Below are 16,551 nucleotides of genomic sequence, written 5' to 3'. Positions count from 1 at the left end.
TATTTTTATAAATCTTCCTCACTTAACAACCAGAGAGTTTTAGGGTTAGTGAAAAGGTGCCTTTTACCTTAGGAGTCCTCCACACCAGCACCGTTCACAGGGTGCTCTGTGAGCCCATGCCAGGCCGCAAACTGTCTGCCATGGAATAAGAACAGAAAGTGAAGGCCAGGTGCGGTGGCTCACGCCTGTGATCCTAACACTCTGGGAGGCCAAGGTGGGAGGATTGCTTGAGCTCAGGGGTTCAAGACTAGCCTGAGCAAGAGCATAGACCCCATCTCTACAAAAATAGAAAAATTAGTCCGGCATGGTAGTGCGCTCCTGTAGTCCCAGCTACTCGGGAGGCTGAGGCAGGAGGATTGCTTGAACCCAGGAGTTTGAGGTTGCAGCGAGCTGGTGAGCTGTGATGACACCACTGCACTCAAGCCTGGGTGACAGAATGAGATCCTATCTTAAAAAAACAAACAAACAACAAAAAAACCCAGAAAGTGAGAGTGAATTGTTAGATGCTTTTTTTTTTAAACAAAAGTTTATTCTTAAATGTACAATAGGCTCTAAGAAAGCACTTCATTTTGGCTAAAAGATGGCAAAAGATGTTATGGCAGAGAATACAGATGTTTAAACAGGAATCAAGGGTCGCCATCGCCTCAGGCACAAGGAACAGCTCACTTTTTGCCAGATTTCTTAATCCCACCTGTGGCCGGGGAGCCCTTCCCCACGGCCTTCACTTTTAGTTCCTCCATTTTCTTCTGCTCCTCTTTTTGTTTCTGCCTGAGCGCCTTATCTTTCTCATCCATCCCCTGGGCCTGCTTCTTGGGCTGTTTCAGGGGCTCTTTCCTGCCACCTTCGCGGCAGGACATGGTGCTGCCACCCCTTCCCCAGACCCTGCCCCGGAAACTGGTTAGATGCCTATTAAGCAACTGGCATTGCCACTCCGTCCGAGCGTGTGCCCGATAGTGTGGACCAGTTCAAGGTCATTGCACTCTCCCACCGAGTTGCAGGTGGCCTGCGACTGTTTGCTAACAGATGCAGGAAATGGGGCCACATTACCACGTGTGAGACTCTAAGGTCAGTTGGTCAGCCATAAGCCAACAACATATAAAAATCTGAGCAAATGTAAGCATGTATTTATTTTTCTAACTCGCTATTTTTACCATCAAGTTAATTCTAATCAAGTTTTTTAAAAACTTATAGTTCAACGTTATTATCTAAGGTGGGGATGTAAAATTTGTATTATTTATTTGGTAGCCAGAATTTACAGATTGTAAAAAACAAAACAAGCTCCACTGGAATTTTTTTGTCGAGAAATTAGATTTACCATCTTTCTTTCTCATCGGCATCTCTTTGTGAGGCTGGTTTCTCTATCGTGTTATTAAACGAAAACAAGCTTAGACACTATCCCCTGCAGATAGCCCTATTGCCAACCTGAACTAGCTGAGATAAATTGAAAGAATACAGTCCTCATTTATCACATTAAAAACGTTAATATTGATATACACAGTGCTCATTCAAAGTGAGGGTATGTGTTTGATATGGAAAATTACTACGTCACTCGTAACTTATTTTTAGTTACAACTGCGGAATGACAGCGGTTGGGTATCACAGTGAGTCTCTGTATCGAATGCGCCATGCACACTTTCAGTGAACAAGGGTACTGTCTTCAGAATTCTTTTATTTTTTCCTATGCTTGTTCTTATGTTTTTGAAAGGTAATTTAATGTCTGCTGAATCTCATATTTTAAAAAGTGGGCTTGTATTTTGCATTTCCTTGTTTTGTATTTTATTTTTCCTGTAATTCTTTATTATTATATTTTACAAAAATATTGGCCCATGGTAGATTGATAAAAGTTAAAACAACAACAACCACAACAAACGATCCTTCTCCACCAAGGGTTGAGAAGTACTGAGCTATGTGTCCCAGAGGCTTCGATGGCCATTGCCACCTGGCTAAGCCATCCCTTTTCATTCCTGTGCACAGTCATGCCGAGTCAGGACTCCAGTCTTGAGAGGACACCCCAGAGGGACCAGAGCCTGGACTGCGGCTGATGGGGTGGAGGTACCTACACACCTAGTTCCTGAGTCAGGCAACTTCACTTTCTGTGATGGGTCAGTTCCACGGTTTCCACAGAACTCCAGGACAGCTGAGCATGCAATACAATTACTTTTCCAGTCACAGGCTGGTGGCCCAAAGGTGGCAAAGGCCACCATTAGCTGGAAGTCAGGCAACCAGGAGAGTTGAGTTGAACGCTGCCTCTGCTCCTCCGGGCCTGTGTCACAGGTGACTAAGAGAGGCCCTTAGGAAGGACTCTGGTCTATGTACTGGGGAGTGTGGGAGAACACAGCATTGTTCTACTTTGTCTTTTCTGAAAAGATGTGCAAAAACCTTTGCCTACCACTTGGGAATTTCCTCTACCAATGGTCCCCAGTGCTACCAGCGGCCCGGAGCTTGGAAACTGCTGAATTCTGCCCTGCCCTGCCCGTGGTGGGCCCCAGGTTCCTCTCTCACTTCCTTTCCCTGGATCTGTCACATCTACTCGCAGGCGTTGCTGAGCCTCGATGCTGCTGCTTCCTGAGGCTGCTGGTCTGCACTAAAGGAGAGGATTTCCCGCCCTGGTTTTAAGTTCTGTTTGTGGGACCTCAGTGCAGGATCGACCTGAACCTTGGGCATTGGGCACAGGGAACGCTCTAGTACTGCCGAGCAAACACTTCCTTTAATCCCGGAGTCAATCGTGCTGGGGCTTTGTAGGGCTTAGGAGATACAGGCCTAAGTACTAAGGAGAAAAGGGGCATAATGTCTGCAGCTCACTTTCAAACGTTTCCAGAAAAAAGCAAAGAACAAGAATATTTTTAAAAGAAAGATGCATTTAAAAGAAGTGGGTTGATTTCAAAAGGTGGGAAGTACCCTAGTAATGCAGAATATGCTTTGTAAACTATTTTTTAATGCCTTCCTGTTTCCTGGGTGTGGCAGGAGGATGCTGAATTTCTTCACTGTCACCCCAAGCTTGTGGGCATGCTGCCCTCCCTCCTGGACACCTCCTTCCAGCTCACCCGGAGATCGTAGACCATGCCTGTGACTCCTCCAGTGGCTCCCGACCCCCGGCAGAGGGACTCCCTCCACCATAACCATGGCCACTTCTGCTGCCCCCACAGACTGAGGCCCTCAGGGGCTGGGACTGTGTCTGGGTCCTCTCTGGATCCCCAGAACAGCATGGGACTGAGTCCTGACATCTTGAAAGGAAGAGTGAGAGGCAAGAACTCAGGCGAGAAGACCACTCAGCCTAAGGAATCCTTGGGGGTCTGGCATTGCACCACTACCCCTAAGCCACTGCAGCGCCCAAACCCACTGAAGCTCCAGAAAGGACGCCAGACTCCTGGTCCTGAGGAGGGGCTCTGGAATGTGAAGGGCCAGGCCTTCCTCCTGGGCATTTTCTCCCAACTTGCACCCTGGACAACTCTCTATTTACAGCGACGCTGTTGTGCTCTGGGAGGCACAGTTGCCTGCCCTGAATTGCATTCTTGGGAAAGGCAAACCCACCTGCTCTTGCGACTGCATCACCAGGGCTGGGTCCTTCAGGTCTTCTGCTGTCACCGAGTGCCCTCTACTGGCTACAGATAAACAAACCCTCCTAGGATGTGACGTTCCAATGTATTCAGATGTACAAAAAATTATTTTTGTTTTTTTTTTTTCCCCTAAATCTCAACTTAATCCCTGTTAGGAGCGCCCAAACAATTCAGATAATTCAGAATGACTTTCCCCCTCGACCAGCTTCTCCCCAGGTGGCATCTAGGTTCTGGGTGCCCACACTGGCCAGGGCTGCAGGGTAAACACATATCCATCTCCTGTCCTGTTGGCCTCACCCTGCTCCAGGGCATACCTGCCTCCCTGCTTCCAGGCAATGTGTGGAAATGATTCCCTCACCTGTCTGGGGCCAGGCACTTCAGGATCTCCCTGAGACTTCTCCGCTGAGACCCACCTGCTGCCATCTCTACTTGCTCACTTCCCCGTGCTGTTGCTGCCCCATGATGGGGGTGAGTTGCTGCGGAGGAGCTCTGGGACATCCCAGCTTCCCAGGCCTCCCAGCAAAATGAGTTCACCCGTCCTTGGATCCCCAGGCTCATCCAGGGCTTCTCCCATAACTTTGAACTTGGCCCACGGACAGGGAAAGGTGAAGGGCTCCCACACTGGTTGCATGCTGGAATCCGTCTCCAACTCCTCCACTTGGGGAACCTTTGTCTGATCCTTGTCCTGTGTGTCTGGCAAGTAGAAGTAGCAGAGGGACATTGAGTAGTAACAAGAAAAACTGGCTCGACGGGTTTTCATTCCAAATCTTTTGGTCTTATGCGGAAAAAAACCTATGCTCAACTTTTTCTTTCCTCACAACTGAAAACCAAGAATTTGACATCTTTGTTTTCTGGTCCCATCAACTGCCCCTTTGACAACTTCCCCCTTAGGCCATGGTGTCCTCTGGTTGAACTCCCTGGGCTAGGGGCAGGGCTCGGGATAGGCACGGAGAAATTCAACAGAGAACAGGGAAGAAGCACCCAACAACCTTGAACTTCCTCCTGCCACACTCACAAGACAGAAGAATGCATTTGATATTATTAATGGTTTACAAAATGTGTATCATTGCAGTGCTTCCTGTCTTTTGAGAATAACATTTTTTTGCACCTTTAAAAAAAAAAGTTTTATTCTTTGCTTTTTCTGAAAACTTTGAAAGTAACTTGCAGACAGCAATCCCATTTCTCTTAACCTTTTAGCATGTATCTCCTAGGAAATAGTGAAACCGCCCTTTATAAAATTAATAAATGACCACAAGGTGGGAACTGTGGTAGGGAAATATATGTATAACCAGCCATTGTTCCCGAGCTTGCTTTCCTATAGTTGCTCACTGCTCAGGAGTCATCTAGCTGATGGTCATGAAGACTCTTGGCTTGCTTCACTGCTCCCATAGATAGCAACATCCTTGAGAAACCTAAGGGCTAGTTTTTGAGATGTCTTCTCAGCCCTGCATTCCAGTGGACCAGCTGACCCACCCAGACCAGTGGCCCATACCAAGGAACTGACTCAACTAGTCTTGTGACCCACACCCAAGAACTGACTCAGCACAAGAAGACAACTTCTGCACCCCTATGGTTCCACCCCAAACCCGGCCAATCAGCAGACCAAACTGCCTAACCCTTTGCTGGCCAAACTATCTTTAAAAACTCTTTCTCCCAAATTCTCAGGGAGATGGATTTGAGAACTTCTTCACACCTCCTCACATGATGCCTGCAATATTAAACTCTTTCTCTGCTGTAGCCCCTGCTAGCTCAGTGCACTGGCTTCCTCCTGAACAGTAGGCAATGAACCTGTAAGGCTGTAACAATAGGATGTGCTCTTACATAGCTATAGTACAACCACTGAATTCAGGAAATTTCATATTGACACAATTTTAAAAACATATGCTCTTATTCAAATTTCTCTAATTGTTCCAATATTTTATAGCATCTTTTCTACTCCAGTATCCAATTCAAATCATGCATTGCATTAATTCTCTTTATCCTCCTTTAATCTAGAACAGCTGCTCAGTCTTTCATGATGTTGACTTTTTTTAAAGGGATAGCTACATCATTTTATAAAATGTCCCTCAGTGTGTCAACCTCCTGATTCAGGCTTTGCATTTGTGGTAGGAACAGCACAGGACATGCGTGTCCTTCCTAGTGCATCACATATGTGGTGGCTGCTATCAGTTTGCCCCATTTTGGGTAAATTTCATGACTTGTTTAAAGCGCTGTGCCACAGGGTTGTCTACCTCCAGGATACCTCCCCCCTTCCCTTTGTAAATTAATAAGCATTCTGTGGGAAGATACAATGTGTGTAAATATTCTGCTACCTGACAAATTCTTACCCTATGGTTTTAGCATCCCGTGTGGTCTGAATTAGTTATTATTAGTGTTATGGTTGCAAAATGGTGTTTTTTCCTAATTCTATTGTCCCTTCTATATTTGTCACTCATCATTCTACTATTACTATAAGAAAGAGCTTAAAGGAATGTATTCTAGGACCCCTTTTCACCCCTCCTCCACACCTTTACCCTCTGCTTGGAATCCTTCCCCACGTGGCAAATCCTGCTCTTCCGTGAAGCCCAGATCCAGGGTCTCCTTGCCTCAAAGCCTCCCCGGCCCCAGCTGGGCAGATAAACCTGCCCATTCTTTCTTCCTTCCCTTCAAGCAAGGTGGGCTTGCAGTGTCTGGCCTTCTCAGAGCTCCTGACACAAGGAGTGGCTGGGGTAGAGGAACCCACCCCTTTCAGGGCAGAACTCCCACCCAACCTCCACCTGATCTCGTGCAGTGGTTCTCAAACTGAAATGCCCACCAGAATCACCTGAGGGCTTGTTAAAACACAGATGCCTGGGCCCTACCCCCACAGACTCTAATGCACTAGTCAAAAATCTCACTGGCTTAACAGAAAATGCTTGTTTCTCCTTAAGATTATGTCAAATACAGGTTGGCAGGGAGCTCTGGTCCACACACTCGGAGACCCAGGATGTTGAGACTCCATTTCAATATGAGGCTTCCAGGTGTAACACAGGAAGAGGGGAGCATGGAGAATCATGCATGGATTTTTCTCTGCTCTCAGCCCCCTGGCCAGAACTAATCATATGACCTGCCCACTGGCAGTGGCTGGGAAACACGGGGATTAGACAGACCATTTGCAAGCACCATGGCTTCTCTGCCACCACTGTGCTCCCCTTATCCCACCAGCCCACAGCCACATGGGCCTCTCTGTGCTCCTCAAACACACCAAAGCGGTTTTTTACCCTCTAGACCTTTGCACTAGCTGCTCTCTGCCCAAATGCTCTTGTGCCCGACCTCACATGGTTGACTCAACTGTCCCCTCCCAGGAGAGGCTTTCTCTGCTCAAACCAAAACACCTACCCACTCCTTCACACCACCCTATTTTAATTCTCTGCACAGCACTTATTATTCTATGCTCGGTATCACTGTTCTCTCAATAGATTGTCCTTTCCATGAGAGCAAAAATTGGCTCACTTGTTCATCACTGTCTCCGTAGTACCTACAACAATGCCTGGCACATGGTAGGTGCTAAAATATATTTACTCAACCAATAAATGCTGAAGTGTATTACTGTTTCCATTTTACAGGTTAAAAAAAATGGAAGACCCAAAGAGCTAAGTGTCTTGCCCAAGGTCACACCACTACCAAATGGTAGCAACTGCTTTAAAATCCATGATGCCGTATTCTACTAGTGTGTTATTTGCATGGTTTCACTGCTTTCAAATATTAAGGTGGCTGAATAAGTTTTATTTTATCCTTTTATTCTCACAATTCCCCATCTAGTGGGTCTCCGCTGTCCTTGGTTCCTACGTCTCTTAACACAACTCTATGGAAGGCAATCTGGCTGGCAACATCTAGGCATTTATCCCACAGATATGCTCATACATGTGGAAAATCACGTGCAAAGGTTTCATTACAGAGCTGTGATAGCAAAAGATTAGAATTAATTCAATGACCACCTGTAGGAGATTGGTTCATAGGGGTATGTATTCACAGTGGGTATGTGGGCACGGTGGAATAGTACACAGCCCTGAAAAGTGAGGGAGAGCTTCATGTTCTGGTTGGAAAGGTGTCTAAGGTATTACATTGAAAGAAAGAGGCATATAATTGTACATCAAGTACATGCTTTTCATTTAATTTCCCCAAAGAGCTAAACATCTTCAAATCTTACATAAAGAGATCATCTTCTTGATGAAAATATAAAAAGAAAACAAAAATCAGAATACCAGTGTGGTTTCCATCATATGAACTTATTTTATTGATACTCATTAGCGAATAAAATTTTATTGTTGATTTTTGATGCATTACAACACACTTTTGGTAGTGGTTGCACAATGTTGATCTTTTATTTACTATACTAAATACTGCAACCTCCGAATTGCCAATTTTTTACACGGTTTTTCTGGTGATGATGGGTAGCTCCTCTCTCTGAATACATAAAGTGGTCCATTCAGTCCATAGTTTTCCTATTCCTTTGTTATTCTACCTACTGCTTTAAAATACATTCAAATAAAAAGATATAAGTTACTTGCAGTGAGTGCACACATACAACAGCGAGGAGAACTGAGATCATAATTAACCAACACTTTTGTGTTCAGAGAATAAATAGTCTGAAATCGTGGGACCGAAGCTTGCTCCTTGGGGACTCTCTCAGAGTATCCTCAGTGGACATAAGGTTACCCTCACTTAGCTGAAGGACACATCTGCTGGAGGGAGGACACAGAATGACCATTTCATTTACACAGGATGTTTTCCTTCTATAAATGTCTGGAACAAGTGGTCATGGAACACCGGGATGAAAGTGCAGTCCTCAGATTAGAATAAATAAATAAACTGCTCGGATTGGAATGCCACAGACACACGGGGACTGGAGCTGGGAGGAGAGGATGTTTGTTTAAAATACGGCACACACAAACAATAAATAAAAGTTTGAAACTTAACCGGCGACAGCAACAGGACCAGGCTCCCTTGTTTGTTCGTGGTTCTTTTCACAAGCACCTCTATCTTTTCCTAAGGATAAAAAGTGGCACAAAGAGACAAAAGGCTTTGAGGGGAGAAAATATTTTGTCGGGACCACTCACTGTTCTGAGACAAGAGGGAAAATCACGTGGGCCTTGACTGGCTGCCACAGGACCGTGCGGTGAGAGCTCACTGGCCACCCTCGAGTTCCAGAGTACGGCCTGCGGCCGGAGGGATGCCAAGGTCTCGTTTCTCCCCTGAACCAGTCTGGTATAGCATTTGGTTGTGGTTCTTCCCCTTTACGTTTACTGCTGACACAGGTCTTTAATAAGCTTTTTCCCTACCCTCTTTCCTTTGAATCCTATTGTCAAGGTTGTCTTGGGTCTGGTCTTATGTCAATTTGGTTGTGACACTGGGTCCCAGAAATAAGCCGCTATCTCCTTAGCAGCTTGGTGTGTTTGAAATTTGTATTTCAGTGTCATAGAACCACACAGAGAACATACACTACCGGTACCATTACTTCCCTGCATATAAAAAACTGGAAAAATAAAACAAATCACACAGAACACGGAGGGGCTGCTGAACAACGCAGCAGGGGTGTAAATACATTCTCTTTTGGGCCAGATGTTTGGCCTGACAGCTGATTACAAAACACAGGATGACTTCAAGTTGAAGGCATGGAAAGAAAAGGTCACACCTCGAAAAAGAAACGACTGTCCGCTGAGGCAGAGGAGTGAAGGTCTTGAAGAAGCTGGGCCACCCATATAAGAAAGAAAAGCTCTCCGACTGTGAACGCTACGTCAGCTGCACGTGGCTGAGGACGGAGGCTCCTCACGCTCTCACAGGGTGGGCGGGGCCAGGTGTCCAACGACACCCGGATGCATTACGACCCGCGCCGAGACAGCTCATAGTGTGCGACACAGGTGGTCAGCCACAGAATTCACTGGTTTCCTATCCATGGGATAAGAACACACTTGGGAGTTTCAGTGCTTCTCCAAAGGAAAGAAGAAAAGGACACCACCTTCCCCCAGGTTAGCAGGGGCGAAGTCCTCATGAAAGTGGTGCCTGAAGTGGTGATCTGAAGACAGAGCAGGGCAGGTCTGAGGGCTCCAAGTCCTATGTACACATTTTACAGAGTTTCCACTCCTCCTCCATTAGGCACGAGGTTGATTTGTGTAGTTCAGGAGGGGATGGACAGAGAAAGGAAGAGAGAAGAGAGTGCACTGCGGGGGGAAGAGAGGGAGGTGGGGCACAAGATGGGAGAGTGTTGGTCTCCTCTAGGGCAACGGGGCCCCTCCCATCCTCACCGTAAGCTAGTTTGTTTGGGGAGCTTAGCACCCATCAAGATGCCCGAGGTGAGAGTCACGGGGGCTTTCATCTGCATGCTGGATCCCACCATGGTGGGGAAGCTACGATTCCGTCGGATGCCACTGCTGAGCTGCAGCCCGCCGATGGCACTGGTGACCGTGGGGCATCCGAGAGGCAGGCCCTCGGGTACCAGGCCTCCAGGGACAAGGGCTTGTGCAGGCCCTGGGGGCCCACAGAGGAGAGGTCCTGGCTCCTCAGTCAAGGTGGGGACGTGGGCTCGCCCTGAGTTCACCACTTTGGCCACCCCAAACCTCCTGACTTTGTCCACGAGGTTGAGGTTGGAGACAGACACGTCTGTCTGGCTCTCGCTGCTGCGCACGTTCTTCTTTTCCCTCACCTCCCTTAGGATGGAGCTGGCCGGCTTGGAAGCCAGGAAGTTGTCATAGGGAGGGCTTGTGCACTTGAACTCAAAGGAGGGCGGGGAGGACGTGGGCGTCTGCATAGGCGAGTTCGGCGGCGTGGAGGGGATCACAGCCATCCTGGGAGTGTAGGAGTGCAGGAGGGAGCCCCGGCCGGCCCTGTCCCAGCTCTGCGGGTCATAGACAGCCGCGGAAATGCCCCGCTCCTTCAACAGCCACACAAGCCCCAGGGACGTGCTCATGGTGGTCGTGGACTCACGGACGTTAGTGAAGGATTCAGCCAGGCTCAGTCTCCGTGGAGTGCAGGGTGTGGCCACCGGCGTGGACTTCAAGTGGCTGGTGCTGCCACAAGCTGGAGTTGGGGCTGAGTTAAGGCTGAAAGGAAGACACGACAGGTTATTCATCACAAACGCCCACATGCACCACAGAAAGGGTCAGTGGCCAGTCTCCTGCAGGGGGTACAGGGCAGGCCTGGGACACGATGAGGGGACTCCCCCAGCTGAGGACCTCCAGTGCTTCTGTCCACGTCTGCTCCTCTGCCTCACCCAGGGAGGCCTTGGATTCCCTTAAATGGGGGCAGGAAGCTACACATGATCCCCTTTGCACATCCCTGGCAGGTGGGTATAACTATGCCCTTGCAGATGAAGAAACAGACTCAAAGCTTAGGTGGTTTCCTCAGTTATCACACTTGGTTACTAAATGGACAACTCCAAATTCAAATGCAAGTCTCAGTGACCCCAAGGCTATCAGAGAAGAGGGAAAGAAGCCCTTTGGCAAAGCAGCTTTCCTTCCCTACGAAATTTACTGAAATTCCTATTACCTACTTCTCCCTGAGGCAAGACATGAACCAGGATATGAGACATTCCTTATTTTAGGAATGGCAAAAATGGCCATGGTGGGTGGGCCAGGCAGTGTGCTCCCAACTCCCTGGCACGGTGCTCTTTCCTCCGTACTGTGCTGCCCTGAATCCTCTTCCCCTGCTTGTCCAAATCCATTTTGCCCAGTGGAGCTATGGGATCACGGGAGGCCACGTCACGTATGAGTAGATCTGCATCTACAGCGCTATCTGAACAGAGGCCTGCTAAATACTGCGAAACCTGGGTTCCCAAAGGAAAGCAGAAAGATTTGTTCATTCACTGTGTCATGCTGACTGCAGACCCACTAGGTTCCAGCAGCTGGGATCCAGCCATGAAGGCCTCAGGACAGAAAAATTTACCTGAAGACAGAAGAGGGAAATGTACTGCTGTCTGCTTAAAAAACAGGAAAGGTTCTCCTTTAACAGCTGCTACTGAGGTCGGGGGAAGCCCTGTACTGATTCTAAACGAACACCCAAGGGGCAAAGACAAACATCCCTCCTAACAGTCTCACAGGACCTCCCTGGAGCTGGCTTGAGGATTTGGCTGGAGCTGCCAGCACTCCTTGGAGGTCAGCTGGGGTGGTCCCCAGGAGCTGGACCGAGACCTCTCTCCCCAGACCGGCAGCGGGAGGTCCAGATGCTTTGGATAAAGCACGAAACACGGGAAAGGGAAGGCAGAGGGCCCATCGTGGAGCAGGCCCCCTCCTCTGGGCAAGACAGTTCAAAAGCAAGTATAGCTAGAGGCAGCATTTGACTCCACACTCAGGTGACCTCACCACGGGCCGGGCAGCACAGGGTGGGGACCACAGAAAAGGCCCATCTCACACAAGCTCAGGAGTGGGGGTGCTGGCAGGTTGGGAACACTCCGAGAAACATGAGATTAGAAACCAAAGCACATTCCTAAGGTTAAAAATGTGGATTTTTCAAAAGGCACAGGTGTAATCTTACAAATGTTGATCTACAGTCAACAGAGGGCAAAAAAGTTCTAGACTTAAAATCTTTGTTTATATGGCCATTCCTAGGGAGATTTTCAACTTTGTTCCAAGTGGCCTTTCTTTCAAACTCAGGCAAAAGAGCTCTCTCTTGTTACTGACTTGTGCCCCCGACATGGCTGTACCAAGACATGTGTGTGGTTGAGTTCTATGGCTACAGTCAGAAGAGTGACATCTAGTGACCCAGGGCACCAGCCTCCCACGGGGGAAGCTTTGTCCCATGGTTTTTAGAAACAATCTCTTCCAAACACAAAGCCACAGGATGAGGAAGCCAGCCTCTCCAGGGGCAGGGAGGGCGATGGGGAAGACAAAAGTAGAATTTACAAATCCCCGTCTGGTGAGAACTTCGGGTTAGGCCTTTATTAGTGCTGGCACTTGGCTCGACTGGGGGTGTTTAGACGGGTTAGGGGTATCGACTGTCAAAGGCCGCGTTAGCCAGGTACAACCACAGAGACACACCCACGGCTAAGTCCCCGGGTTAGTGGCGGCCACGCGTGCACACACAGCTCCTTCCACGTGACCCTGCCAGGGCAGGCACTGCTGGCGGTGTGCTCACCCCCCGCCTTGCCTGTGGGCTCAGACTCTCTGCCCTACATCTCCTCTCAGCTCAACGGGGCATAGGGCTGCTTCGTCGTCCTCACATGACCTGCGGAGAATCATTCATAGTTTAAGGTGCTCCCTGGGTGGCTGCTGCCTGCGAGCTAGCCCTCCTTACCGCCCTCCCTTCCTGCTGCGCCGTCACCCCAGCACCTTGCTTGACTGCGTCACAGAGAGGACGGCTGGGGGCGGGGTCTCTTCTGTGTCGGGGGAGACCATTTTCCCTTTCACTGGAAGCTGTGGAAGGCCTGAAATCAAGCCAAACAGACCAACCCACCCCACGCGAGTCCTCTCGACAGACAGGCGGTGTCGAGCTGGGCACACGGCTCAGTCTTGGAGTTTCATCATTTCGGTCACTATAGTCTGGCTGCGGTGAGTGGCTCCTGGCATCTATTCCAGAGGCACAGGGCCTTCCACGGGGCTCAGTAACGCTCTATTGATGAAACTTTGGGGCAAATGTCCAAGAGGCTTGGCTGTAGGGCCTGTGGCAGTGTCAGCTTCAGCTGTTAGGGAGAGGCCTAAGAATCCATTCCATGGCCAATTAAAAGGGCAACTAAAGGTGGGTCCAGGTCTCTTTATCTGAGCTGGATCTGAATCAGTAAGATCTTCAATTCAAAAGGAAAGACGGGACCCAGAATGGATGATTGCAAATGCTGATGAGATGCTTAAGCTGGCTACAGTTGGTTTTTAAATGACCCTCTCTACTTGGCTTTCCTCAACATTAAACCTTGTAGGGAAGGGGGTGCCCCAACCTCACCCCACCATGGAGCTGGGACCCCTTACCTTGGTGTGACCCGAGTGAGCTCATCTGAAGGATGCAGGATGCGGCAGGTGGTGAAGGTGAAGGTGGAGTTGGTCTGTGACATGCACTTCCCAGGGTGGTGCGCTAAATTGGGGGGAACAAAACAAATTCCTTGCATCTAAGTATAACAATGTTAAAAATAAAAATCCAGCATGACCCTCAACAGATGCAAGAAATGATGAGCTACCTTGTTGACTGGATCTGGGCGGGGAAGGTGAAACACACATGTTCTGGACTGAAGGTGGTTCCTCAAAAAATAACTACAATTTTGAGCAGTGGTCTGCAGAGCATAGAATTCCAGCTTCCGACCCAATCCAGACAAGGTTCCTCATCAGTATTCTTGGGCCAGTAGTGGATCCAGTTGGAATGAGGGGGAGGGCATTAAAGGGCTTTTGTGGGTAAATTTGGTTTCCCTCCTCAGGTCAGAATCTGGTATCTTCTTTTGTTGCTTTGTATTTTTTTTCATTGGTAAACAGGCGCCAAAACTCTGCTTGGAGGAAGGGGAGAGGTGCAGGCAGGGAAGGGCACTTGGCACCTGGAAACAGGGCAAGGCTCATGGCTCCCTTTTCTGTTCACACAAAAAGGGGCTTAGGGAAGCTGGCTCCACTACTGCCTATTTGTGATCGTCACGGTGGGAGATGGGGACCTCAGCTGCCTCAGCGACAATGGGGCAAGAGCTCCAGAGATTGGGGCTCTCTGGGGTGCTAAGCTCCAGGATCAAGTGTGGTCTGACACACGGTGGTGCAAGCAGCATGGGTCCCCCCTCCTCGCCCCCTGCTGCTTTCTTGTCATCTCTGTGATGTCTGACTTCTAATGAAAATGAGAGGGCAACACGTTGTCCTCAATTTACTTCCTTTTAATGCTCTAACAAGCTGTTGTTGAGGCGGCTGAGGACTATGTCCAGGAGCAGAGTAAATCACGGAAGTGCTAGGACCATGCATCAGAAAGCTGGCAAAGGAATGAGTAATAGAGGCTATGGGAGACATCATGATTGCAGAGGTCAACCTCATTCATAACTCAGGCATCAGGGGAAAAAAAAGAAAAAAAAAAAAAAAGATGCTGCACCAAATAGCATGCACAATGAAGTACTGGGATGATTCTCCCACCCCACCCTTTCCCTCCCTCCCCTCTGCCCCTGTAGCAGCTCAGCCCCCAGAGACCTCCTGGGAGAAAACGGATTAGGATATCAGAGGCCATGAAGATTCAAAAGGCTGTGAACTAGAAACTTCTAGCTCCTTATGGTAAGTTTTCTCTCGGATTTGACAAAAAGGGAAAGGGAAACAAACAGAATTAAGTTGGTGTCCCAAACCTACAGATCCACACACAGTTAACTGTGTCTTAAAAGAAAACGAGGAACAAAAAAAAAAAAAAAAAAATGCTGGAGACAAACAAATTGAAGCAGGCAGGACAAACCAGAGCACAAAAATGGTGACAGTGACTAGAGGAGCAAGGCAAGGCTGGTTTGCCCCCTTGTGGTCTGACCCAGCTCTGTGTCAAAGGAGGCCCCCATGGCACCTGGCGGACAGCCAGCACACGACCGCGAGAGCAAGCTCTCCGTAGGGAGCTCCAGGCAAAGCGGGAGAGAGGGGAAAAAACACATAAAAATAGCCTTTATGAATCTTTGTCTCCCAACCAATAAACGTCATGGTTTCGGAACTCCGATAACTAAGAAATTGCTGCAAGCAAAACAAAAATGGAATAAGCTATGAAGAAAAGGCAACCAAACAATCACGATTCTCTTACTGCAATCAGGTCTAGAAACAAAAGCAACAAAATGCCTGAGAAAAGCATCCCAAACAATAGGCATGAGGGGTTATTTGGGAAGGAAGGGAGGAAAAAGCAGGAAATAGAAATAATTAAGACAAAATAGTTGAAAGAGAGATAACATTAAAAAAAATCAAATAAGGCTGGATTTAAAATCAGAAGTGTACCCCATTTAAACACATGGCCAGAATATCCAATCAAAAGGTCCCAAATGTTCACGTCTTCCTCCCCCACCCTCATGTATTAGATCTTCAATCACAACAGGTAGCGTAAGATGGACATTTTAGAGACGTAGTTGGATCAGCAGAAGCAAAACCCATCTTATACAAATGGGTTTTGGGGACAGGAAAAGGCTGCTAAAAATTCACAAGTCACCACTCCCCAGAAGCAATGAATAGCTTTAGAAGACCAAGGAAGATCAACAAGTATCAAAAGTGCCAAAGCCAGAGGTTCAGCCCTTCCAAAATACCACAGGGACGCCTGGACCCGCGAGCTGTCCGCATGTCACCACTGACTGCCAGGCCGCTGCTGCACCACCCTTCCTTGGGACACAACATAGACACAGTGAGTTGCCCAAGGCTGGGCTCGCCAGAGGCTCCTCGTGCTTGCCACAGAGAAGCAACAGGCTGATCCCCAAAGCCCTGGATGCAGGGAGAGAGCAAGTTCTAAAAAAAGAAAAACAAGAGGCACATAAAACATTCTTCTTGGCAGGGCATAGGGGACTCGTGGCGAGGGTTCCCCACTGAAGTCACCAAGACCACAGCACACACTGAAGCTTCATCTAAACCAGAAGTTCTTTGCAGGTATTATGTGTTCATCTCGTGCTGCTCAATTCGGGAGTTCAAAGGACAGGTTTTTTAGATTTAATGCTTTAACTTCCTACTTACTCTCTCTCTCAACCTTGTGAGGAGAAGGGCAGACATTAAACAGGTTAGAGTATTAGCAGTGACAAGTACTTTCACTATTTAGGATTCAATTTGCATTTGCCAATAATAAACCCTAGTCTTTTATTATTTTTAATTGTTCCCCCCCCCAAGTTCTGACACTGGTACAAAATTTGATTAATCCTTGATTATTCAACATCTTCTATGTTGGTGGACCAGCATGTACATTTTTTTTCCCCGAAAACATATCACATGCAGGGACACAGCCTTCAGCTGGCCGCAGGTGGGGGCATCAGAGGACTTCACGGGGCGAGAGTGCTCCTGCTCACCTGCCCTCAGGTGGACTCCGGCGTGCTTTCCGGCAGGAGCAGGTGCACGTGGTACGTGGCACTGACTCCCCCTGCTCCTCTGGGGCC

The 16,551-nt window shown here is 48.3% G+C and overlaps 2 protein-coding genes across 9 annotated transcripts in view; both read right to left on the bottom strand.

The window, feature by feature from the left end:
- Nucleotides 1-662: 662 nt before the first annotated feature.
- On the bottom strand, nucleotides 663-857 carry LOC138386800 (translation machinery-associated protein 7-like). Its single transcript, XM_069473487.1, has one exon. It carries the CDS (start codon nucleotides 855-857, stop codon nucleotides 663-665), a length of 195 nt encoding a protein of 64 aa, XP_069329588.1.
- An 8,642-nt stretch (nucleotides 858-9,499) lies between these two features.
- Nucleotides 9,500-16,551, bottom strand: part of TRAK1 (trafficking kinesin protein 1) — a 116,278-nt gene continuing 109,226 nt past the window's right edge. For 7 of the 8 annotated variants that reach the window (XM_069475569.1, XM_069475563.1, XM_069475564.1 and 4 more), the window contains 2 exons: nucleotides 13,469-13,571; nucleotides 9,500-10,615 (listed from right to left, as the gene is read on the bottom strand). In XM_069475569.1, coding sequence (XP_069331670.1) covers nucleotides 9,817-10,615; nucleotides 13,469-13,571 — 902 coding nt within the window. In that variant the 3' untranslated portion in view covers nucleotides 9,500-9,816. Of the gene's footprint in view, nucleotides 10,616-12,447; nucleotides 12,735-13,468; nucleotides 13,572-16,551 lie in introns of those variants that run through there. The other variant, XM_069475570.1, reaches the window with a different exon arrangement.

The sequence above is a fragment of the Eulemur rufifrons genome, chromosome 7 (genome assembly GCF_041146395.1).
Source record: "Eulemur rufifrons isolate Redbay chromosome 7, OSU_ERuf_1, whole genome shotgun sequence".
NCBI lineage: Eukaryota > Metazoa > Chordata > Mammalia > Primates > Lemuridae > Eulemur > Eulemur rufifrons.
The sequence above is the reverse complement of the archived record's forward strand: the minus strand, read 5'-3'. Positions and strand labels throughout refer to the sequence as shown.

Coding starts and splice junctions, on each gene's coding strand:
- LOC138386800 (XM_069473487.1), bottom strand. CDS start 857: ATGTCCTGCCGCGAAGGTGGCAGGAAAGAGCCCCTGAAACAGCCCAAG.